The sequence below is a fragment of the Pseudopodoces humilis genome, chromosome 3 (assembly GCF_049639895.1).
Source record: "Pseudopodoces humilis isolate 2021_Gansu_Grassland_sample_001 chromosome 3, ASM4963989v1, whole genome shotgun sequence".
In the NCBI taxonomy this organism is placed as follows: Eukaryota; Metazoa; Chordata; class Aves; order Passeriformes; family Paridae; genus Pseudopodoces; species Pseudopodoces humilis.
Window position 1 is genome coordinate 49289439 of NC_142202.1, and position 25397 is coordinate 49314835.

The following is a 25397-nucleotide window of genomic DNA, read 5'->3' on the forward strand; positions in this document are numbered from 1 at the left end:
CTTTAAATCATTTGATGAAACAATTTTAGAAATTAATCCTCGCAGTCCCTTTGTCACATAGGGAAGTAGTACAACACCCATTACTTTTAAGAGAGAAGGGCCTGCCCTGAATCCCTTAGTGACTAACAGATAATTCCAACTCACAAATGCAGATTTCACCATTATCACATTTAGGATCTCCATCATTAACAAGGATTTGCTTGGGATAGTATACAGAACCAGATGGCCCTAGTCAGGGAGCACAGAGAGACAGGGAAAGGACCCTAGAGTTGCAAAGAGCTTTCAAGGTAAGATAAAAACTGAAAGCTGAGGAAGGAAATTAGAAGCAACTCAGAGGTGACACGGCACACCAGAACAGGGAGATGGTGCCTGATTCCAGGCAGGGGATTTTGTAAATAGAAAAATGAGAGCTGAATGTTCTCCAACCAGTGACAGGGCTTTAAACCCTAATATACTGTTTCTGCTGGGCACTGTCTTATTAGGGAAGCCCTGACAATATTTCTTTAAAGCTGCTTAGCTGAAAAGACCAGAACAATAAAAAAGATTTACTATTTTATATGCAACATATGCATAACAGATTCTACTAGAAAGGACACAATAAAAATTATATGAAAGACACAGAATTATGGGACATTTTGAGATTTTATTGCTGGAGGAAAAACAATCCTGAGTAGTGTTGGACAGATTACCTATGAGGCAATTAGTAGTAGGTTTTTGATTTTGGTAAGCAATGTTTGCACATAGCAGGTACAGATTTAGGTTTGTATCATGAATGATAATCGAGCAGTGCACAGCCCACCTTCAGCTAATCATATTCCAAGCAGAACTGGTAAGAGGTGAGGGGAGCAGAGGAAAAACAGCTATTGTACCTAGGATCTCCACTGATCCTTAATGAGAGTCCACAGTTTGAGCTTCATCTTGACACAAAAAGCCACAGTATTGTGGCACCACAGGCTGAAAAAAGGACACAGGTAGACAGAAAAGTCTCCATCCCTCTAGAGAAATTTAATTTGTCTGGTTCTGGGGCTTTAATTGATTAGAACATGGCCTAAGTTACAGACTCAAAGAAATGCCAGGTGATGTATATGAATGACATGTTTCAAATTACTGAAAAGCTCTGTAATGACTTTGTATGTCGTGGTATATTACTAATGAGGGATGAAAATATTTGCTGTTGGGGGACAAAAAAAGAACAGGTAGACCTTCAGCTTTATTTCCTGCCCTCTTTTCCTTTGCTGCAAAGACCATGTGCAGCATAACCTAGGCATTTAAAAAAATGGTCTGAAGATTTTGAAGGTGCCCATAAATAAGAATGCTATTAATTTAAACATGCACCCTGAATTTTTATTCAAAAAATAAAGAAGTTAAAATTATTTTTCAGTTGTGGAGATCAGATACAACAATAAAAATACCCAAAGAAAAACCTAGTCAGTTCCCATGGTACTAATTTTTGAGAGGGTGTCTCTGGTTAATGTTTCACCATCATCACGTCCTTAACTCCAGATGAGAGGAAACACCCGCGAGTTGCGCAAGGAGAGGCTTAGGTTAGATATTACTGTGAGAAATGAACTTGTAAAAATTCGTAAAAATCTAAATAAATGTATATAACAATAACGAAATAAAATATAAAGTACAGTATGACACACAAGCCCTTCCCAGATCTAGCCACGAATTCCCACTCAAAGGATAACGATCCTAGCCGGCGCCCATCAACAAAAGAATAGACAGGACGCGGCCCATCAAGCTGACAGAAAAAAAAAAAAACTCCTCAAACTGACAAGGACAGGCTCGGTGACCATCAACGGGGAAGAATAGGCAGGACACGAAACATCAAGCCAAAACGGAGAGGCACCGACGAGATATTCATCACCGGACCCGAACACCTCGCCTTGCGGGCTACCGTTGGGGGAAGCCATCAAGTAAACAAAAGGAAAAATCCAGCCGAAATATCCATCGGCTCCAACCCGGATCCAGCCATCCCATCCGGATGGCCTGAACCACAAGAGCCACTCAGAATTTCTTTACATATGAGGAGACTCGGTCCCGGACGTCCATCTCGACTCTATTCTCCAATGCCAGGAAATCAATTCATACGACAATCAAGGACTGGTGATGGATGGTGCCCTGCCTGGAATTCGGCCTCAAGGCTAAAAATCCCTATAAAAAACCCCGGACAGTTTACCCTCCTGCGTGATTTGGGAACACCTATACCTTTGGGTATAGACCCCTGTCCACCCAGCGCTGCGCTGTTTGTTTTATTGTGGTTTTCCCTCATTGTTTATTTTTTTTATAGAAATTGTTTTATAATAAATTGTTTTTATTTAACCCAAATCTGCCTTTGCATTTATAACAGATTGGTGCCGTGACTCGGATCGGAGAAACTGCGGGGAATCTCGCTGCCCGGGACGGGTACCCCCCCGCTGATTTTGGCGGCCTGGTGAGTGAAGAACCCCCGTAGTTCGTTCCGATATCCGAACCAAATTTAGGGCGGAGGTAAAAACCACAATAAAAAAGGATAAATCCGGATCGGAGAGCTCGGAAGGCACGGAGCCTTCGGAGCCGCGGCTTACTTTGCTCGGTAAAACGTCTAGTGCGCACAAGGGACACCCACGCAGGAAAATAGCTGTAAGTACTGCTGGTTGAGCGGGCGATCGGGCGAGTGTGTGAGACGTGATCTGATCACGAAGCGAGTGCGGACTTCAAGGTCGCGTTTCCATCCTCCCCGCGAGGGAATTGGCCCGGCCGCGAAGGAAGCGATACAGAGTGAAAGTTTTTTTTTTTTCCCTCGACACACCACTGGTAAAACCTGAGACCAAAGGGTGTCTCGGGAAACTGATCGCAAGGTACTAAGAGGGGAAAGGGACGTCTTGTCGAGCTCGAGGCTGGTAAACCCTCTTAGTAACGGACCCAGGGAGAGGTCCAGGGAAGAATCAAAAGTTCCGATTACAAGAGACCTCAGCTCAGCTCGCTGAAAGGTGAGTATCGGCAAATTTTGATTCCTAAGTACACAACGCAGAAACTGATATCGACTCACGGAGAAGTCGAAGAAAGGTAAGAATATATTTGCGAAGTATGGGGCAGAAAAAGAGTAAGCTTCAAGGAAGAAGCACAGAAAAGATTCCTCCGATCAGGGGGAGGAATCACCAGACATCCCACTGGAAAGTCCCTTGGGGTGGATGCTAAAAACACTGGGAAGATTGTCCCCAAAGGAAGGGGAAATCAAAGGAGAAATTAATACATTACTGTATGGAGGTTTGGGGAGGACAGGAGTTGAGAAGTCACCTCACTTGGCCAGTGTTAGGCACATTTGAAAAATGGACGTGTAACAAGTTTTGTTCTCCTATGTGGAGGACAAAGTCCCCTCAGATCCTGAGGAGAAGGAATACGCTAAGCTCTGGGTAAATGCCAGAGTAGGGCTATTTCCAATAAAGCAAAAAGAAAAAACGTGAGTCGAAAACTGAGTCCTGGGAACCCCTCGATCACTTACCACCCCCGTAATCGAGGACCAGCGGGACCTTCCTCTGCCCTGCCGATCAGGTGGTGCCTTCAGCACCCTTGGGCCCCCGAGACCAACCCACTGAGATACGTGTGTTTCAAAACGGGAGACTCAGGGCCAGCAGCAATGCCGGCAGCCCTTCCCCTTTCCCCGCCTGTAAACACCGTAACCACAGCAACCTCCTCGGAGGTTTTTTCTGCGCAAGGCTGGGGATCACCCTATCCGCCCCTGCCGGCCCACCCGCCACAACCGGGACCCTCCCATACAACGGAGGGGGCTCCTCCCTTCAACCGGGTGGCGGCAGAAATTCCACAATTAATAACAGGGAGGCAATACACAATCACCAATTCCCCTCCCGCAAGTAGAACCCGTTTAAAAGCAAGAATGATAGAAAATGAAAGGGGAGAGAGTGAAGCGGGGCACCGGTTGCTCCCTCTTAGGGAAGTACCGACGGCCCCGGGAGTGATCGGTTTTGTGAATGTCCCCCTTAACTCTGGAGATGTAAGAGCATTTAAAAAAGAGATGGGGCGGTTGTTAGATGACCCTCTCGGAGTGGCTGAGAGGTTAGATGAATTTTTAAGGAGTAGCATTTATACCTTTGACGATCTTATGGCAATCCTGAGATCACTGTTTAATCCGGAGGAAAAGGAAATGATTAAACAAGCCGGGATCAGAGACTGGGACAGACGCAATCCACAGGGGATGCCAGGTAACCAGAAATGGCCTAGCGTAAGCCCGAGCTGGAATGCACAAACAGAGGAAAGCAGATAGAACATGATGGATTTAAGGAGCATGATTGTACAAGGTATAAGAGAAGCGGTCCCTAGAGGCCAGAATATTAGCAAAGTTTTTAGAGAGTGTCAAGGAAAAAAAAGGAACCACCCACTGAATAGATCGAGAGATTACGGCGAAGTTTACAGATTTACTCTGAGACTGACCCGAACTCTCCTGTGGGGGAGGTTCTGTTAAAAAACACAATTCGTTGCTAAATCTTGGGAGGACATTAGGAGAAAATTAGAAAAGATCGAGGAGTGGCAAGATAAAAGCCTCCAGGAGCTCCTAAGGGAAGCTCAAAAAAAAAAAAAAAAAAAAAAAAAAAAAAAAAAAAAAAAGTATACATGAGGAGAGAAGATGAGAAGCAGAAATTGCAGGCTAAGGTTTTAGTAACTGCAGTAAAAGAAATCCAGAAACAAGAACAGATGCAGGGTAAGTTTAAAAACACTACCCGGAAAAAGTCGAGGTTCTCACTGGGCAGCCCCGGCCCCACGGAGAGAGCCCCGGAATGCTACTACTGTAAAAAGGTAGGACACGTTCAGCGGAATTGTAAACAAAGAATAAAAGATGAGAAAATTTTTCAAGAAGATTAAGAGTGTCAGGGGCTCTTTAATTTAGAGACCAGAACATCCAAGAAGCCCTTGATAAAATTAAAAGTGGGCCCCTAACGACAAGAAGTAAGTTTTCTTGTAGATACTGGGGCAGAGAAAAGTACCCTGCAGAAATTGCCATACGGATGTGTGGCTAGCAGAGAAAAAGTTTTTGTAATCAGTGCAAAGGGAGACCCCTTTGAAGTACCTATAATAAAAGATGTGGAAATAGAATCTGAAAATAAAATTTGCTTAGGGAATTTACTATTAGTAGAAGAAGCAAATTACAATTTACTGGGAAGGGACATGATTGTTACTTTAAGAATTAATATCTTGATTAAAAATTCTGAATTAGTGGTGAAAATATTTAAGTTGACTCCTAAAAATGAAGAGAAAATAAACCCTGAAGTATAGCATTCAAAGAGAGAAGGGAGTTGAAACAAATAATTGATGACCTCCTAAACGAAGATACTTTAGAGCCTTGCATGTCTCAACACAACACCCCCATCCTGGCTGTAAAAAGACGGATGATAGCGTCCGATTAGTCCAGGACCTACGAGCGGTAAACGCTAGGACCCGGACTAGATTCCCGGTGGTAGCCAACCCCTATACTTTACTAAATAGACTCACACCAGAAGATGTGTGGTATAGTGTGATTAATTTAAAAGATGCTTTTTAGACTTGCCCTCTAGATGAAAGGAGTAGAGATTATTTTGCATTTCAGTGGGAGGACCCAGATACAAACCGTAAGCAACAGCTAAGGTGAACGGTCCCTCCCCCAGGAGTTTTTGTAAAGTCTCCGAACCTTTTCGGACAAGCTTTAGAACAAATGTTAACCCAATTTGCTCTTGAAGACAGGACAAAGCTTTCACAGTATGTAAGATGACTTGCTAATAGCTGGACCGACTGAAGAGAGTGTGAAGAAAAGCACGATTTGCCTTGTTAAACTTTCTAAGAAAGAAAAGTTTTGAAAGTATCAAAATCCAAGCTGCAATTCACAGAGCCTGAATAAAAAATAAAATACCTCAGACATTAGATATCTCAAAGAAAAAATTAGACCCGAAGAGGGTAGCAGGCATCCTTGCATTGCCTGCACCAAAAACAAAAAGGCAAATTAGACAAATTCTAGGGCTCTTAAGATATTGCAGGCAGTGAATTGAGAGTTTCAGTGAAAAAGTGAAGTTTTTGTATGAAAGATTAAACACTGACAAGCTGAAGTAGACTGAACAGAATGAGTTCTAATTTCCCAGAAATTAAAAACTGTTCTTATGACTGCCCCAGTACTAACTCTACCAGATACGAATAAAGAATTCCAGTTGTTCGTGAATGTGAGTAAAACAAACAACACAGGGAGTCCTGACTCAGGAATGGGCAGACAAAGGGAAGCCTATAGGCTTCAAAGATCTTAGATCCAATCAGTCGGGGTTAGCCTACGTGTTTACCAGCAATTGTAACAGTGGCTCTGTTAATAAGAGAAGCAAGGAAAATAACTTTTCCTCCCCTAGTAGTTTACACTCCCCACGATGTGAAAAACATATTGCAGCAAAAAGCAGAGAAGTGGCTGACTGATTCCAGGCTTCTAAAATATGAAGCCATCTTAATCAGTTCACCCGGTTTAGAATTAAAAACTACCTCTGCACAAAATCCTGCTCAGTTTCTATTCAGAAAAATTAGTACATGATTGTTCTAAAATCGTAGAGCTGCAGACCAGATAAGTTACATCAACGCAAACTGTGATTGTTTTCCATTTATACATTTTAAATGTGCTTGTTGTAAACAAATTTGAGTAACCCACTGTTGGGGAGAGTACAAACCTAAGAGACTGTGTACCAATTGTCTGACTAAAGAACAGGAGCTGACTAGCCGTTTCTTAATACTTGTCACCCGGGCAGGGTTTTTAGAACTTGACTCTCCTGAGTGGTACCTGCTTTTTCAAAAGGGGATTAGAGGTAAACTAGACTCCAAAGCAAAAACTTTAAAAATTGAGTGCCAAAAGACAGTCAAGGTACCGAGCAAGACAGACACAATTAAGTCGTCTCGGTGAGCTGCTTTCAAGAGAAAGTACGCCATTAGGACTACAAGGGCCCCTGAAGAATATCCTTGCTGCCGAGAAGATGGTAATCCCCGCCGTATATTTCTATACGGGCGAAGGGCAAGGCAGAGGGATACACCGGTGGGGAATCCTGACTGTCCTGAGTCTAGCCGTGTGCTTAGCCGAGAGAATGATTCCCGAGGTACCTCCGGGGGGAGCGTCTCCTGGGGAAGTGTGAGCAGTGTCAGACTGCCACAGATACCAGACGAATAGTTAACTACTGTCCTCCGGAACGTTGTTTGTCTAACAGCACTCAGTATAATCTTTGTGAATTAAAGGGGAAGGTCCAGTGTTACCACTCAGGGGCAAGGCTTAAGAACGGGCAGTCTAAAACTCCTATGAAAAGAAAGACTGAAACTTCCCATTTCAGGTATAAGAGAAAAGTGGAAATGATTCCCCCAATTCCAATCTGCAGTCAATGTAACAAAACGGTCTAGATAGGGGGGGAAAAGACAATCCACCTTTTTGGCATATTATGCGGTTAACCCTTTATGTTACAATAAAGCGAATTTGAAAATGTGTACCATGGGAGGGAAAATATATTGGGAAAGTAGAAATTTAAAACATGAAAAAAAGGCTTTTTTTTAATAATGAACCGATAATCCTTGATTTGTTAAAAAGTAGTGATGACCGGGTATGTTTGCAATTCAACCAAGTATTCTGCTTCTCCAGGGATGAGGAAGGGGTGGACCCTGAAAACAAAATATAAAACAAATAACCCTAGAGTTAAAGAGGCGAGAAGCGGAAGCTCAGAAAAAGAAGTTAAAACAGGAGAAGCTTAACTCTCTTAGTGAACATTATGAGCAATTAGAGAAACAATACAGCAATTGGGGGTTGCCAAACGCCAACCAGAATCTTTTCATAGATCTAATGCAAGAAATAGCCACAGAATTAGGTCTATCTAACTGTTAGATCTGTGGCGGTTTAAAATCAGCTGAAAGATAGCCTTGAAAGGGAGAAGAACTAACCCCAGAGTAACTTCTAAAATGAGAAAGCTCTAAAATATCAAAAACAAAACAAAGACCAGAGAGAAAAGAATTCACTGATTTAGTAGGCTATACCCCGTGTGTAAGCACACTCACGGTGAATTCGGAAAGCAAAACAAAAACCTGGCAACCTGAACCACCCGCGGGCTATTGGAGTCGCTCCCGGGGGAATAACTGTGAATAGATGAAAATAATTGAACTTTACTGGTACAAAAACTCTGGGGCCAATCCCTTCCATGAGCTAATAGGATTGAAAGAATATTGAGATGATCCGGCAAAGTTGAACAAGGGTTGGGAAGCTCCTAATAGTATATATTGGATATGTGGAAAAAGGCATACAGCGAGCTACCCAGAAAATGGAAAGGATATCCTGCACACTTGGAAATAATTCGGTCCTTTTTCTTTACTCTACCTAAAACAGAGAGTAAATCATTGAGCCCCTCTCTTTGAGACATTAAACAAACAAAGGAGAGAATTAAAACGGAAACTACCAATAGCGGGAGGCAACCAGAAGTGGAACGAGGAAGAATGACCTGCCAAAAGGATCATTCAATATTACGGGCCGCTACTTAGGCAAATGATAGCAGCTGGGGTTACAGAACCCCCATTTATCTCCTCAACAGACTTATCAAGTTGCAAGCGGTGGTAGAGATAGTTTCCAACCACACTTCAGAAGCCCTAGAACTCCTAGCCAAACAACATTCACAAATGAGAGCTTTTGTGTACCAAAACAGACTAGCTCTCGATTATTTGCTAGCCGAGGAGGGAGGAGTGTGTGGCAGATACAACGAATCCGAGTGTTGTATGGAAATAGACGATTACAGAGAAACAATAAAAGGATTGGCTGCTGAAATTAAAAAGGTAGCTCATGTGCCAGTCCAAAAATGGAATTCAATCCTACAAGCCTCCTGGTGGGACCAGATATTCGGCAAGGGGCTTGGTGGAAGAAGCTAGTATTTTTCATCACTTGTTCAGTTGCCGGAATCATTTTCCTTCCCTGCTTAATTTTCCTTGCTTCATCAGACTAATTCACTCTGTTGTGCAAGGAATGCAGAATTGCCACACTTCCAATTGATCCTGAGAAAGCGCAAGGGAGACCTACTCCTCTCTCTAAACTAATGAAATTAGAGGAGGAAAAAGAAAACGAAAATGTGATTAAAGCCTTAAAGAATTTTTGAAATAAATATAACCTGGCACAAGCATATAGTAGAATTCGTTAACAGACTGGGAAGAAGATGAATGTGAGTAAAAAAATTATAGTCCTCCCCTGCAGAATTGGATGAAATAACACGAATTTTTAATGTAATGAATTATTAGGCGGGGGACTGTGAGAAATGAACTTGTAAAAATTCGTAAAAATCTAAATAAATGTATATAACAATAACGAAATAAAATATAAAGTACAGTATGACACACAAGCCCTTCCCAGATCTAGCCACGAATTCCCACTCAAAGGATAACGATCCTAGCCGGCGCCCATCAACAAAAGAATAGACAGGACGCGGCCCATCAAGCTGACAGAAAAAAAAAAAAACTCCTCAAACTGACAAGGACAGGCTCGGTGACCATCAACGGGGAAGAATAGGCAGGACACGAAACATCAAGCCAAAACGGAGAGGCACCGACGAGATATTCATCACCGGACCCGAACACCTCGCCTTGCGGGCTACCGTTGGGGGAAGCCATCAAGTAAACAAAAGGAAAAATCCAGCCGAAATATCCATCGGCTCCAACCCGGATCCAGCCAATCCCATCCGGATGGCCTGAACCACAAGAGTCACTCAGAATTTCTTTACATATGAGGAGACTCGGTCCGGACGTCCATTCGACTCTATTCTCCAATGCCAGGAAATCAATTCATACGACAATCAAGGACTGTTGATGAATGGTGCCTGCCTGGAATTCGGCCTCAAGGCTAAAAATCCCTATAAAAACCCCGGACAGTTTACCCTCCTGCGTGGATTTGGGAACACCTATACCTTTGGGTATAGACCCCTGTCCACCCAGCGCTGCGCTGTTTGTTTTATTGTGGTTTTCCCTCATTGTTTATTTTTTTATAGAAATTGTTTTATAATAAATTGTTTTTATTTAACCCAAATCTGCCTTTGCATTTATAACATTACAAAACGTTTCTTCTGTGAAAAGATGGTCTGGTATTGGAACAGAATGCCCAAGGAAGATCTGGAATCACCTTCCCTGGAAGCATTCAAAAGGCATGTGGAGGTGGCACTTGGGGACATGGTTTAGTGGTGAGCACAGTCATGCTGAGTTAATGGCTGGGCTTGATAATTTTAGGTCTTTTCCAGCCTTAATGATTCTGTGATCACCAGCTCTGAATGTACAGAAATGAGTTAACAAAACACAGAAACATTGAGATGGACTTGGCATAACAGACATTTTATCCCAACAAGGGTGATCCCACAAAAGCCACAACATAAAACAACCATAATTACAACCTACTCTGCTAAAAGCCAACAATAGTGCAGAGTGTCAGCCTATCACAGAAGAAAACAAAACCCTGGTCTAATATCCTACTGGGAAAACCTGTATACAGAACAAGTTCAGCTTATTTCAAAGGCTAAACATGAAGAAAGAAACAAATAATAGCACATTTTAGAAACAATAAAATTTTGCAACAGCTTCCATTCCGTAGGAGAGATGATATATTTAACACATGTATTTTACATTTAATATGACTGTAATCAGAAGCTAATGATTAAAAACTTTCTACTTTTTTCTAAGCAGAATGTTATCTTTTTAATAAATAATATCCAACCAGTAATGTGTACTAAAAACTGGAGGAATCAACCACAAAATGCAATGGACTAGTGAGAAACCACGTCTCTCTTACCTAGTAGCATACTGTTCTATCCTGGAGTGTGTGTCATCATGAAACAGCTGTGGAGACTGGGAAGGACTAGTTTGAACATAATAATAAAAAAAATTAGTGGTGTCTAAAGCAATTCATCATACAGACAACATAATTTTTAAATCAAGTTAGACTGATGACAAATAAATACATGCACAATATTCCCGAGGGCGTTATTGCTTTGGGTCAGCCATGCCCTATAGTTCAGGGACATCAGATTAGCTGCAACTGAGCTAAAAGAAAACAACTGGCAAATGAGGCTTTCCAGATAAAGGGGTTCTGCATACTCACTCATATTGCTCTGGCCACATACTGATGAGAGTGATAGGACTGTAAGGAAGACAAAAAAAAAAAAAAAAAAAAAAAAATAAAAAGAGGGAAAGAATGAAACTATGAAACAAAAACCTTAGCACTATTTAAGCAAGAGAAAGCTGGAGAAACACAAAGTATTTTAAACAGCAACCCATCCTGAACAGTAACAATTCATGCAGAAAACAGCAAAAAATACTGCTGCGTGTCATGGAGAGACAAAGGACTGACCTACATAATTTTGTTCCATTAAAAAAATCCAAATCAGTGTTATTGATTGAACTACAGTTCATAAACCATAATCAATTAATTTAAATTCTGGTCAAGCAATGGAACTTTAATTTCAAAGTAACTAGTAAAATGTATTAAAAGAAAAGTGGGGTGCAAAACCCCCACCAATAAGCCATCCCCTATAGCTCACAGTTATCAATGCTTCTTTTCCTTACACATAAAAATAATGAGGTAAATACATATTGTATTACATTCTCACACTCAAATAGCTATAAAAGATTTTTTATTTTCTTTAATATCTTTCTATTAAAAGGAATGCATTACTGAGTTTTGCCACCTGCAGGGCAGAGAACCAATACCAAGAGTTTTCTCAGCATGGTGCTGACAATTTATCTGTATATTTCCCACATGACTGGACCGACAGAATTTTATCCTGACCTGTGATTATAGTTTTATCATTCCAATTTCTGGCAGCGTTGGCAAACTTTCATCACATTAAAGCAGCTTGCTTTCTTGTGTTGGTGGCAGCTGAAGACCACCCTGGTGGGTAACATTTGAACATCTGAATGTGCATTGCTTCCTTAGAAGCCATCAATCAGGCAGTTCTCAGATTACTTCCTTTTAAACTGCTAATGAGGAGGTTTTGTTTACTTACTGCAAAAGAAAGGCACAGCCCTACAGTCATGAAAGCCCTTAGACTGTGGGCACTGGCGCTGAGCCGCTGTGTGAATGCAGAACATCTTTGCTGAAGCCTCGCATGGGCTGTTGCTAAGTGGTGCAGTGTTCAGACAATGCAGCTGTGCCACAGACTCCAGGATGTGAGGGACAGTCAAGCCATGAAACTAATTCTAGCACCCTGTCAACACATCTTAATTTTTGCTCTTGTAAGAGTGCCTTTTGCTGACAACTGCCAAGTGAGTAAATAAAGTGGAGCACTTCTGTCAGCACCACAAATAATACCGTGGAGACACTGAGAGTGCTCTCTCTGATTAGGCCACCAATATTTCTGAAGCCTCTGGGACCCTAATTAAATCAGACATTTCTAATTCCAGGAATTTTAACATAATCAAATAAGCAGCACAGTTCCAAAAACCCAGTCTCCTCAAAAGTATTCTCTGTAAAACAGCTATTCAGCCCCCGCCAAAATTACCTGCTGTGTCCATTGACATGGACATTGTACAGCCCATGGCTTTGTAATACAATGCTGATAAAAATCTAAGCATAAAATACGTTACTTTAAAAGTAACAGAGAAGATCTGCAAATAATGTGAGACAATACAGAATAATATATCACAAGGCTCTGCAACTCTTGTTGGCTATTTCAGCTTCTTGTTTCTCACAGAGTAGGCCAGTGACTGGAGGAGCAACTGCTTTATAAACCACACTTACGTCTCCAGGTTGTCACCCTCCAATACTGTTTGCACAGGTAAGTAGCCAAGTCGGGGATGCTTTGCAAAATACTTCTTTGACCGGAATTTATTCTTCAGCACCTTTGTGAAGTCCCGTACATCTTCCCCAGATGTTGTCTTAAAAATAAATAAGAAATAAAACTCGACACTGCTAAATAGTACTGATTAAATGTCAATATTTTTGGTTAATACCACTGGTGCTGTCCTGAAAAAGAATAAAAGGAAGAACTTTAAAATTTCAGTAATGCTAAAATTGCCTTTTTTGTGTCATGAGATACAGTACAATAATAATGCTAATGCACCTAAAAATTCTCTTCTACTGGAAAATAATAGCAAATTCCCAGCAGTAAATGCATTTACCAATTACTTTATAAATTGGGGAAAAATTGAAACAGGTTCAAGTCTTCAGATAAGTATTTATATCCAGTCTTAAAAACCACAAGAATTTAATTTTTGAGAAAAAAATTAAAAAGGGCAAAAATCAGTTGGTAAGATACAGCCCTCTATATTCACGAAGTTTGACAAAATACTCACTGCCTCCCATTCTAGATCTACAATAGAAACTCTACCACAAGACTGGAGTGGTATGTGCTAAACTCTTCTCTGCTGCAATGGGCAAGATTTTCATAAGCATTTTCTCAAATTATCCTATCTCTTCCTATAGGATTCTGCCACTACTTGTAATATTCCAGAGTCAAAAAAATGGACAGACACTTTTCAAAAGCACAGGAAGGCCTGATAAGAAAAATTAGTGCCTGAAGTAACAAACTCAGACTGATTCAGTGGTCTCCTTACTACCACAGAACAAGATTAGGACACAGATTAGCCACAAGATTCCACAAGCCTAAATTTACAAGTTACAGTCAACATCTTCTATACCTCCCCACAGCTTTTTGACTGGTCGTGACCGATGCAGCTTCTTCCAAAACTGGTAACTGCTTATCCCCATTCCTCTCTGCTCCCTCCCTGCCCACCAGCCTATCCTGAGAACAAAACTAAAATTTATTCAACTGCTTTTAAAAATCCCTTTAACCAGTGATAATCACAGCAATAACAGCAGCACTGCTTTGGTAATACTGTTCAGCTAACTTCTGCTAAAAAAGCAGGGATACATACAGACATAAAATTCAAGGCAAAAATGGCAATAAAGAGATATGCAGGAAGAAACAATACTATACAGTCTGCCTTAAAAGTGTATGAGCTCAGACTGTGCTGACTACTCCAACAGAACATCCCCTTCCAGCCGCTACTATTGAGCATTTTCTCTTGCAACTGCAGTAAAGAAAGCATGGCCCTTCATCTCCAGAATTACCTGAAGATTTGCAACAAACTTTTACAGACTTCCAGTCCAGCCTCTGTAACAAACTACAAACTGCAGTCCTGTACCCTCTGCTTTGGGAGAAGCCTGTTAGCATCAAAGGGTGCCAAAGCCAATGGACAACCATGTGGAAAATAGAGAGGAAGACTGCAGTTTCGTAATCTTTTTCCTAATTTACTACAAAGTGGCCTAGAGGCAGGTCAGGAAAACTATTCTCTGCTGTGAAAACATAAAAACACTTCCATATTCATCTATATATTTTTATGTATTTATAATATATGCAGTTACAAACTCTCTAATGCACATCAGATGAGCAACAAAAACAGTGGAACAAACTGGTGTTGGTAGGAGTTTCTCACACGTGGCTTTAAAAAGTAGACAACAAAAAGAGCAAATTTGTGGCCAAGGGCTGTTTGGACCCCTGAAATTTAATAAAAGTGAATCCAGGGAGGGTTAACAAAACCATTCTCAAAAAGCACCTCTCCAACCACTGCACCATCCAAAGAAGGAACAGGAGGCAATGCAAAGGGCTCAAAAAAACAGTAACTCCAACAGATGGAACACTGCCCCAAGGCCAAGGAATGAAAATTTCAATACCTACACATTGCAGAAATAAATGTCTACTGAGATGCCAGGCTTTTCCTCTGGTGTATTTTTTATCTGGTATGGCAACCTGATTCTCAGAAAGAAGACTAATATGACTGTGTACTGACTGAGCACTGCAAATACTAATCAGTGAAATGTGACCAAATTTGAAACAACTATTTTGATTTATATGCGGTTAAGGTACAACTCTGAAAAATGTCTTCTATTTTTTTTTCCCTTTTGGGCATATAACCACAAAATACAGTCCAATCCAAAATCATGCCATGGGAGATGTACTATAACATTTTTCTTTAAAAAAAAGAATAGCCAGGCACTGTTGTGTAGAATCTATCTTCTAAATTAAAACCAGCAGGTACCTTGTACACTTCCTTACATCATGACACTGTGACTATTTCCACACAAATCAATAGTACAAATAGCAACATTGTTAGAGAACTACTTCAAAAGCAAAGAAAAATTACTTTCCTTCACTGAAAATTCAGCCTAAAGACCATGCTTTCAAACTCAATTTAAAATCTCAGTTCTTAGAGCAAGACAAAGTTCAGGAAGAAACATTTCAGATCCACGGCTGCCACACACAACTAAAAAACCATCGGTAGCAAGACATCTCAAGATGTCAGTAGCTACAATCTGTAATAATGGACAAACTGGCATCAGTGCTCTTCAATACACCAGCCATGCACAAAGAGAGTTATAAGCAACAAACTAAGGAACAATTACTTGTAGTCCATTAAGAAACCAGGATTTCATGGAAAGCAGTGAAAAAAAAAAAAAAGAGCATGGTGGATATATGTTTTCCATATATGTCTTAAAAACCCAGTTGGTGTATGCTTTCAGTATATTGGAAGTAGAACAAGTCTTCATTAGTAAAAAGTAATACCAAGATTGTAATAAACTAACTGCAGGGCTCTAAATTAAGTAACATATAACAAAAATTACAACAAATATATGAAACATGAATAAATAGTATAGAATACTTATAATACATATATATATATATTTAATTTTGCTTATTTCTCACTATTCCCTTTTTATAAGAAAGAGTAATAGCGGAAGCCCATATTCTTATTCCTTTCACTGCACTTACCTATGTAGAAGGACCTAGTCTGCACCTAAGTGATCATTCTCTTAATTACATTTATTATATCTAACACAAAACCAATTAGCTATTTTAACATACAGAGAAATTGATTCCCAGAGAGATGTGAACCTCACTAATGTATGCTGTCATTAAGCCCAGCCACATTAATATAACACAAGTGCCACTATTGAGAGGATTTCCATTAAAAAAATCTAAAAATAAACAGTGTAGGTAGTTATGTAGGACTATTCCCAAATGAGATGGTAGGAAAATCTAACAATATTTTTACACATCGGTGTAAAATTCTACATTAAAAGTCTTATTTCCCCATCTTTTCAGAGAAAGAATATGTAAGGGTGAAAAATAAACTAGAAAAATTTTGCATTTCTACTACTTAAGAGAGAATTATGTTTTCAGATGATTCTCATACCCATCTGTAAGTCCTGGATGAAAGAAAATACATAACTCATTATAATGCCTTTCTAATTTTTTTTTTTGTTTTATTTTAGCATCAAGAAACTAAATTGCAAGATAGGAAAATGCAAAATGGCATTACAGATTAGAATGCAGTAACTACATAGAGCTATGTGGAGTAAATGGTCCTAATCTGAAATTATGAAGCAAATCTTACCTAATACAAATATCACAAAACTCATTAAAATGGGGACATATTTCTTAACCCATTCTCCAAATTATTTTAAATTTGATAAGAACTTACTGTACTTCTGAGAAATCCCTTTATAACCCTACACTGAACTGCACACCTGAAGACAACTAAATGGTCTTCCCTCCATCTGTGACTAAGCTCCAGTTCTAAATGTCACCTTAAGTAATGGAAGCATTTTTTTAACCTATTTATTGCTAGCATTCATAATAAAAATGTACTAATATGCATTAGCAGTAAGAAATTGAAGCTAGATTTTATTAATGCAGTTTAATGAGTACATATATTTGTACTCTGCTTTTCAACACTGGCCAAGAAAGCAACATTTTATCAACAGCCTTTGAATTTAGTTGAAAAGGCAGAGTGGATGTACTCTTTCTGTTCAAGCTACTTGTGCTGTAATATAATGGATTCTAAGGAACACTTCAGTGGCCTTTGGTACTTTTATTTCACAGACCCAGGTCTATGCTATTTTTCAGACACTATTCCATTTAAACATATATGCTATTCTACTAAATGAAAAAAATTTGCAATTCTTGACTAATGTATTGCATTAAATTAGTTCAGTATGTAGAGAGGTTTAGCAATAAATTAGTATAACAAACACAGTGAATTATTACAAAGAGTAAGAATAAATAATACAGGACTCTTTTTTGTGAAATCAATTCTTTATCCCTAGACCAAATAAGACTAGTTAAAATAGATTGCATGTGGGTAATGATTATGGAAGTCTAACATATGGAAGTCTAACAGGTCTGTTCATGTAATGGGTCATTTCTTTTTACAGAAATGGAGGAAGCAGAGTGCACTCACATCAGGACCCAAATAAAATTCCAGCTCTCATATTCAACTTCCAAATTAACAGGGGTTGGTGCTGGACCTCTAATTTTATGCATCACCTAAATGCCATTTCTTTTATTCTGCTCTACCTAAAACTTTCCCAAGTTCCTTCCTTTTCCCTCTTTTACACTGGCCTTCCTTCATTCAGTCTAATCAAGAATGTCATTTTACTCCCCTTATTATCCCATAATGGATTAATCTCATTCTTCCTACAGATCATGGAAAGAAGGGACTTTGCCTTATGTTACCTTATTTTACACCTAATATTGCTTTAAAACTACATTCTTTCTGCAGCAGTAAGAGAAATCTTCATAATAATACACAAGCCATCCCTATTCCCAGGGACAGAGAGGATCCCAGCCATTTCCAGAATGTATTTTTCAGTCTGTCAGCCTTCACTTGTAAATGAGATGGCTCACAGTTACACAATGTGAACTTGTTTAACAAGAACTGAAAATTCATCTTAGATATCAAATCTGCTGCTTCAGACAAAACCTGGAATTCATCAGAAATATACCATCATATTCTAGGGAGAGTACAATACTCCATAACAAATGTAATCTGTATTTGACTAACTCAACAGGAAGGATATCTTATCCTGCAGACCAGCAGCATTACCTATTTCAACACCCCTTACACCACAATTTCTGAATTTTCTGCATATTATAGGCAGCAACAAAGAACATTTCTTTTCCACTAAAGATGAGGTTTACAGGGAGGAAAAAAAAAGTGACTTTTTAATGATGTCTACTCATAGACCTCCGAATCCTGAGGTTAGAAAAGTCATGTGGTAAAATATAATAAACATTAAAACCTGCTGAAAAAACAACAAATCTACTTTAAAAATATTCTTTGGAGTATACCCTGGCATGCCAATTTATCAATAAAATCCTAACATTTAGTTATAGAATTAATGAAAGTACATTAACATTACTCATTTTTTCTGACCATAATGAAGTAAAAACACTACTTAATAGAATTTGAATTCTGTTACAGAAGACACTCCAGGAAAAAAAAAGAGAGGGAAAACACAGGTAGTAAGTCCAACAACTACAGCAGAAGAGTCAAATAACTCAATGAATTTTTGCTATTATAAGAAGCCACAGAATCTTGTAACACTATTAAAAATTTGCTCTGTTGAATCAGCTCTAGTTACATTCTGGTCTGAATTTTTCTGAGCATGCAGACCTTTCACCACTGTCATGTAGAGCATATACCAATTATCCTATTTATTTATTTCTGACTGAGTTAAATTCTTGAATGTAAATGACAATCTCTTAAAAAAATGAGAGTGGTATTTGCATGTAGCAACCCAGCCACTCCTTCAGTTAAGAAAGACAACTAGGAATCTCCTTAAAAAATTGTGTTTGAAACATCATTAGTCAAAATACAGTGTTATAAAATTATTTTTTGTTTGTAACTTGTTGATTTTGTACCAGCTACTGCTGGTAAACATCTCACACCATCTCTGGTTAGAAACTATAAATTCTGTTAATTTTTTTCCAGCTACACATCAACTTTTACGTATCCCAATAAATAGCAGTTACACAACAGAATGAAACACAACCTATTTCTAACCACATTTTCATGAAGCAAGCAAATGCTTCATGAATGAAGCATTCATGAAATGCTGAAAACAAAGACCCCCTAAAAATATTAATGTGCATTACTAGAATATTAAATACTCCTTGCCATGGTATAGCAATAGTAAAACAAAACTTTTTTCTCTGACATGTTCTTACCCTTATTGTGTGTGTATATATGTGAGCATACAAAAACAGCAGTTACATTTAATATTCAAGCTTTGTTTTACCAATCAGAAGTGAAGTTTAAGTTCTCTCAGAGGTGGATACTGCTATCCATTTGTATAGAATCCAAGCATTCCCCACATAAAATCAGAAAAACCTGAAAAGTTTGATGCCTTTGAAAGAGAAAGGTAGGAATACAAGCTGTATTAAACATATGAAAAAGAAATCCTGGCTAGGTAGCAAAGATTATGAAAAAAAAATTTAGACCTCAAATCTGGGTTATTATTCATTAGAAACACTGAGTAAATTAGTACTCACAGGTATACAATACTCCACCATTGGATAATGCAATTTATGCCCCTTTGCTGTACGGCCAGAAAAGAAACAGCTCTGACAGACATCATAGTTGAAATGTTTTAAGCTCCGGTACCTGTGGGGACATTAAACAAAGTGATTAGAGGTTTACTTCTAATTAAGCCTCACAAAGCAAATTACTCTCTGAAATGCTGTCACCTGCTTTTCAACAGCAGGAACACAAGGACACAGTGGGTTTGCTGGGATTAGCTCAGAGAGAGCTTGGAAGTGTGTATGTGGGCACCACCAGAACGAGGCATAGCTAACACTCATCAGAGCTGCAGGCCCAGGGACAGCAGCACCACTGCAGCAGCTGCAGGGACGCAGGAAACCTGCAGCCCTCTTCCTCCAAGAACCTTCCTGCACTACACTCCTCACTGAGTATTTAAAAGGTCCTGTCTCCATATCAATATAGTGAGCCAATCACCTGCTGCCCAAGTAGCTTTGATGCAGAAAATCTTACAGGTATCAGCTTCATTGATGGACTGGGAAGAATTTATAATTTTCAGGTTTTTACTGACTTTAAACCATATTGCTCTAGTTTTTCTTTTCCTCAATTTATGAGGAAAAGATTATTTATTCTATCTATTTATGTGTTTTCTCAAAGAAACTTTTATAAACCAGGTTGGTTTATTTTAGTTTTTACTCAAAAATTAAAGGTTTGTAAATAATTTTGATGCTCAGAAATTCTACACACATTTTAATTTCTTGAGAAATTAAATTCTCAAGAATTCATTAATTTTAAGAATAATTTAAAATTCAGTTAAAAATACACAATTATTTGTTTATTTTGGCTGTGTTTTTTAAGAGAGTGTATATGTAAATAGGGTAGCAAAGTTCTACACTATCCCTTGTACTAAATGTAATCATTGGGAGCATGATTTATTGATTTATTTAGACTAAATCAACAATTCAATTCCAGATTCCGCCCACTGTTTCTATGGTATGGTTGTACTGACTGGATGAGGTTATATCATTTGTATGAAACTAAAATGAACTAACTGAACCAAATTGAATAGCTACTGAATAGTTAAAGTTTAAATTAAATTGCTTCCTGGGAGCAGCTTTCAGTACCCATCCACATTTTTACCCCGTTGAGTTTTATGTTTTGTTTTGCAAGAGAATGCATCTATAAATGTAAAGGTTCACTTTAAAAGATGCTGATCCAACTTGTTTATAGTCTTTTCTCAGAGCATGTGCATTAAATGGGTACATTTACCTTCTGCTAAGATGCTAGATGCTTTTGCTGTCGCAGATCTCTAACTTCATTGTAGAAATTATTTAGAATGACCCATTCTAAATGGGTCTTTGTCTTCTTTTCTGTCTTTTCTGTCTCTCTGCCCTCCTACAGACAGTACGAGGGATAGTACAACTAGACAACTATAACATAGCTGAGCTAGAGCTTTGTCACCCTATGCTTTCTCAAACAATAATAAAGACAAAACACTTAGAGAATTTAATCTCCTCTTAAGACAGGCAACAGAGTTTGAACAGATTATTACTTTTTCGAATACTCACACAACTATATTTAGAATAAAAGAATAAAAAGAGGGTTGCTAGCTCAATCCCATAAGATTGGCTAAAGTCACATTCCTAAAACTAGGCAAGATGAATCTGACCTCAAGATTCATACTATAATCCTCTAAAATAACAGGAAGATGGAGAACAGAAAGCACGATGAGCAAAAATTATTCATCTGCCTAGATACCTAAAGAAAAATCTTAGGAGCACTTACATGATAGACTGCTTTATATTTTTCCTAGATAATACATTAGACTCCATGGCCACGGTAGAGGAAAAAGCCAGTTATGCTTAACTCCAGCTCTAGACTCTACTGCAGATTTTGGAGATGGAGGTTGCATCACTTTATACATGGAGCAGTCAATTTACAAATGCATGTTAGTCATAGCAATACTTGCTAAGGGTACCAACTACAGTTTAGAAGAATAACATGGAGAATATTCCCCATGGAATATTTTCTTTTAGAATTCACACCTTTCTTTGAAAAGACAAAAGTTAAGATTACATTCAGGGACATAGATAGGGACTTTGCAAGTCTTATCACAGCAATGTGTCAGTGTTTGTTTCAGGCAAGAAAAGATTGATGCTGAAGGGTGTTTCATATTGCATGGCGTAAGTTAGTTCCCCCAGCCTTATATGCAAGAGAGCAGACAGACAGTCTACATGATTTCTTACTGATCACCTCCTTTTGATCTTGTGCTTACAGAACACATTTATATACTTCATTTGCTGTCTCTTGGATCCACCAATCCAAAAACATCTGATGACATCCCACCCTGTACCTCTGTCAGACATGGGAACTCTGGGTGTCTAGCAGTGGCACTGCATGAGCCAGAACTGCACTGGCTCAGGCCACACTGTGGCCTCACCACAGGTGACAGATCCCACCTTAAAGAAGGAAAACAGGGGAAAAACAGGCAGAAAGAACTTCATTTGTTGGAAGACTTAAATACATGGGTATTTTCAGAGAAACATTGCACCTATCACCTCGTATTTTCAGAGAAACATTGCACCTATCACCTCTCCTCTTACCTAAATCCAACAATTGGACACTCTTTACAGATGTTGCACTTGGCCTGATGTTTTGCCGTTTCTGCAGCTGCCACACGGTGCAGAACTGGTAACCATACCATAGACTGTGGTTCTAAGCGCATCCAATCTATAAATTGCTTCACAGTTATTTCTGGCTTATTGTGGTTCTGTGGAGAGAAAAGAAATACATCCAAATTGAAAAAAAAAAAAAAAAAGCAAAACCAAACCAGACACCCACTAGTAGATTTTCCCTAGAATTCTATGGAAAAAAAGACCCCAACAACCTGCATGAATTCTTTCCATGACAGTTTAATCCAAAATCATCTACAGGATACAAGAAATAGCCTCAATTAAAATAAAGAAAACAAGTCAGTAAAACTTTAGAAGACTAAACAGCGGTGATAGAGTAGACAGATGGTAAAAAAGATGGAGAACATAGTAAAGAAGTAACAGGATGCATAGTACAGCCATCTTTCAACTGAAAGCACTTGAAAAATGAGTATGAGCATGAAAGGGAAGCACATTCTGCAGTTCAGACATACTGAAGACATGGCTGTCTTTTGAGTTAAGATTGGTGACAAAATGCTGAAAGTCAGTAGTGTTTGCATGTGTGTACTGATTGCCTCAAGACTCATCACTTTTTTTGTTGTGTCCTAAGCCCATGGTGTTCTTTCTAGTTAGCACATTAAACATTATACACGCACACAAAAAAACAAACAGGAAAATAAAGAACGAGAAAGGAATCTGCCATTTATAGGCAATCACTGCAAGAATGCAGCAAAGGTAATGTATTAACATGACTGTTTTAAGAAGCAAGCAAACACATTTCCACATTTTCTTTAAGTTGTAACCACCAGAGGAGCCTAGCTATAAAGGTATTGTATTCATCAACTTTGTCAGCAATAACAACAGCGATTGAATTTCTGAGCTCAATGGAAGCAATAAAATAAAACTTAAAATGAAAGTTATTCTTAAATGGAAACACATGATGGAAAGCAATGGCTTTCCATCATGTGTTTCTTTACATATTCATGGTCCTAGTTCTTTTTTGGTACTAACAGGGAGAAGCATGAAAAAAAAAGTGTGGGCTTTTTTCCTCATCTTCTTCCTCACCAACAAAATACTTATTTCTACCGGGCTGAGATAACTGACATGCAGCTGCACATTTTCTTTATGTTAACTTAATGACCAGAACTACTCATGAGAGATGAGGAGTGCAGCCTCATTATCAGTATAATTATAATAACACATCACATATTTAAACATTATCTTGCTAGTACACCCCACCAATAATGGAATAGCAGAGGAGATGCACTTGATCCTTGGGGGACAAAGATCATTCCTCTGTCACACAGAAAGTCTGAGAATAATAAATGAATTCTCTATTTCGGTATGACTGAAAACACTCAAGGCCAGTGATAGATAAGTCAAGCACCATCCCTTATTGTCTGGAGCAGCAATGTTAAAACACCAGGAGAAGCTTTACATGGTTAATTGGTCAAACCAACTTCTGTAAGTATCTACCAAATTATTCATGACCTGGACAAACACTCCTCCAATCCTAACTGTCTGACTCCAGAAATTAATCTAATATTTCTTGAAAAAAGCTAACACAACAGTATTTTTCAAAGAACTGGACAAAAATGCAGAAACCTCTATGAAAGAATAGCAAAAAAAGATCCTCTGAAAGTTCACTAAAATCTTTAATATCCAATTCAATAAAGTCAGAATCATCCAAGTCAGTAATTTTATATAAACCATGATGTATTTTTAATCCATATACAATTTCTAACAAATGCTCAAATCAGCTGCTTTCACAAAAAGAATGCACTGAAGCACTATAGCTATCACTAGCTAACAGTTGGAGCCACAGGCATCCTTGAAAAAGTCATAGTTGTGTTCATTACAACATCTTGGTTTTAATTGTCATCTTCTTTAAACAGACAGACACTACTTGCAGCCTCATGAACCCCCTGCATCTAGTGTGGAGCTGCACAGCAGATTGCAAGAGCTTCATCCCATGTTCTGATCTGCTGCATAAAGCCTCGCAGTATTAAACTACTACGCTTGAACTTTCATGCAACTGCAAGGTCTTTTGTCAGTAACACAATGCTAAATAATTTCCTGGTGCACAAGGTCAAAAATTACTATCAACATCATTTTCTTGTTCTGTTGAGATCATGTCTTGTTCCAGCTGGAAAAAGCATATTCTTCTCACAGTAACAAGTTGCTTTGAACAATGCAATGCAGGATGATTGGCTGCTACAAAATTTTTTAACAGCTTTAGAGCAGCACTGTCAGAATCACGAAGATTTATATATTCTTTTGGCTAAACATAATTTGTTTGATCCTCTCCTAAACTATAAACCATCTTTTACAGCTGCATTGTCACATGAATTTCCCATACTTAGTTGCAGGAGCATATTCATTTGCTCGAAATTCAGTGGATGTTTTTATATTCCTCTCTTCTTTTTACATCATTGTGTACAAGTGAAACTGGAAACTTCAGAGAGGGTTTGGTTTTGTTTTGTTCTTCCCATGAAGGTCTTTATCTTACCTGCTGGAAGCAGCTGCGCACACTGGGTTCAATGTTGCTGCCACCAAAGGCTGCCACTTCCCCAAGCTGTCGCGGGATCTGGATGGCATCATGAAGCAGAAGGCCCAGCTGCCTCTGGTCACACATTTCTGTAGGGCCTGCCACTTCCTTGAAGAGGTCTGCAACATCAACCAAAGACACTATCTCATCCCATTTCCATGTACACCTCCTTTCCTTCAATAATGCTGCAGCTCAAGCTTTTCATTTCTGTATTACTGTCATGGTTACAAATGGACACTGTCCCATTTACAAGAGTTTTCTTTCACCTAATCTTGATTCGTAACCACAAATAAGAGAAAAATAAGGCCAAATAAAAGAAACTATATGGCTTCTTATGGCAAACACTGGACAGGAAGGTTATTTGAAGCAGCACAGCTTCACCAGCAAAAAATCCTGCCTGACAAACCCAATGGCCTTCTTTGACAGAGTGACTACATTAGTGGACAAGACAGTGGCTATGGATGTCATTTCTCTGGACTATTTTTTTTAAGGCTTTTGACACCTTAACATCCCCATAACATCATTCTCTCTAAATTCAAGAGAGATGGATTTCATGGTGGTGCATGGATAAGGAATTGGTTGGATGGCCACAGCCAGAGGGTAGCGGTAAACAGGTCAGAGTCCTGATGGACAACAATGACAAGTGATGTCCCTCAAGGGTTTGTACTGGGACAAGTGTTATTTAGTATCTTCATAAATAACACAGAGGAAGGGATGAGTACATCTTCAGCAGGTTTGCAAGTGACACTAAGCTGAGTGGTGTGGCTGACACACCTGGAGGAGACGACAACATCCACACCTGGACAAACTCAAGAAGAGGGCCCCTGGGAACCTTGTGAGGTTCAACAAGGCCAAGTGCAAGGTGCTGCACCTGAGTCAGG

At 39.0% G+C, this 25397-nt stretch overlaps 1 protein-coding gene across 5 annotated transcripts in view; it reads right to left on the reverse strand.

The window, feature by feature from the left end:
* UTRN (utrophin) overlaps positions 1-25397 on the reverse strand; it is a 348412-nt gene that overhangs the window by 22650 nt on the left and 300365 nt on the right. For 4 of the 5 annotated variants that reach the window (XM_014263434.2, XM_014263436.2, XM_014263435.2 and 1 more), the window contains 6 exons: positions 24478-24635; positions 21921-22087; positions 19332-19443; positions 12737-12873; positions 11099-11137; positions 10790-10855 (listed from right to left, as the gene is read on the reverse strand). In XM_014263434.2, the coding sequence (XP_014118909.2) occupies positions 10790-10855; positions 11099-11137; positions 12737-12873; positions 19332-19443; positions 21921-22087; positions 24478-24635 (679 nt within the window). Of the gene's footprint in view, positions 1-10789; positions 10856-11098; positions 11138-12732; positions 12874-19331; positions 19444-21920; positions 22088-24477; positions 24636-25397 lie in introns of those variants that run through there. The other variant, XM_088052936.1, reaches the window with a different exon arrangement.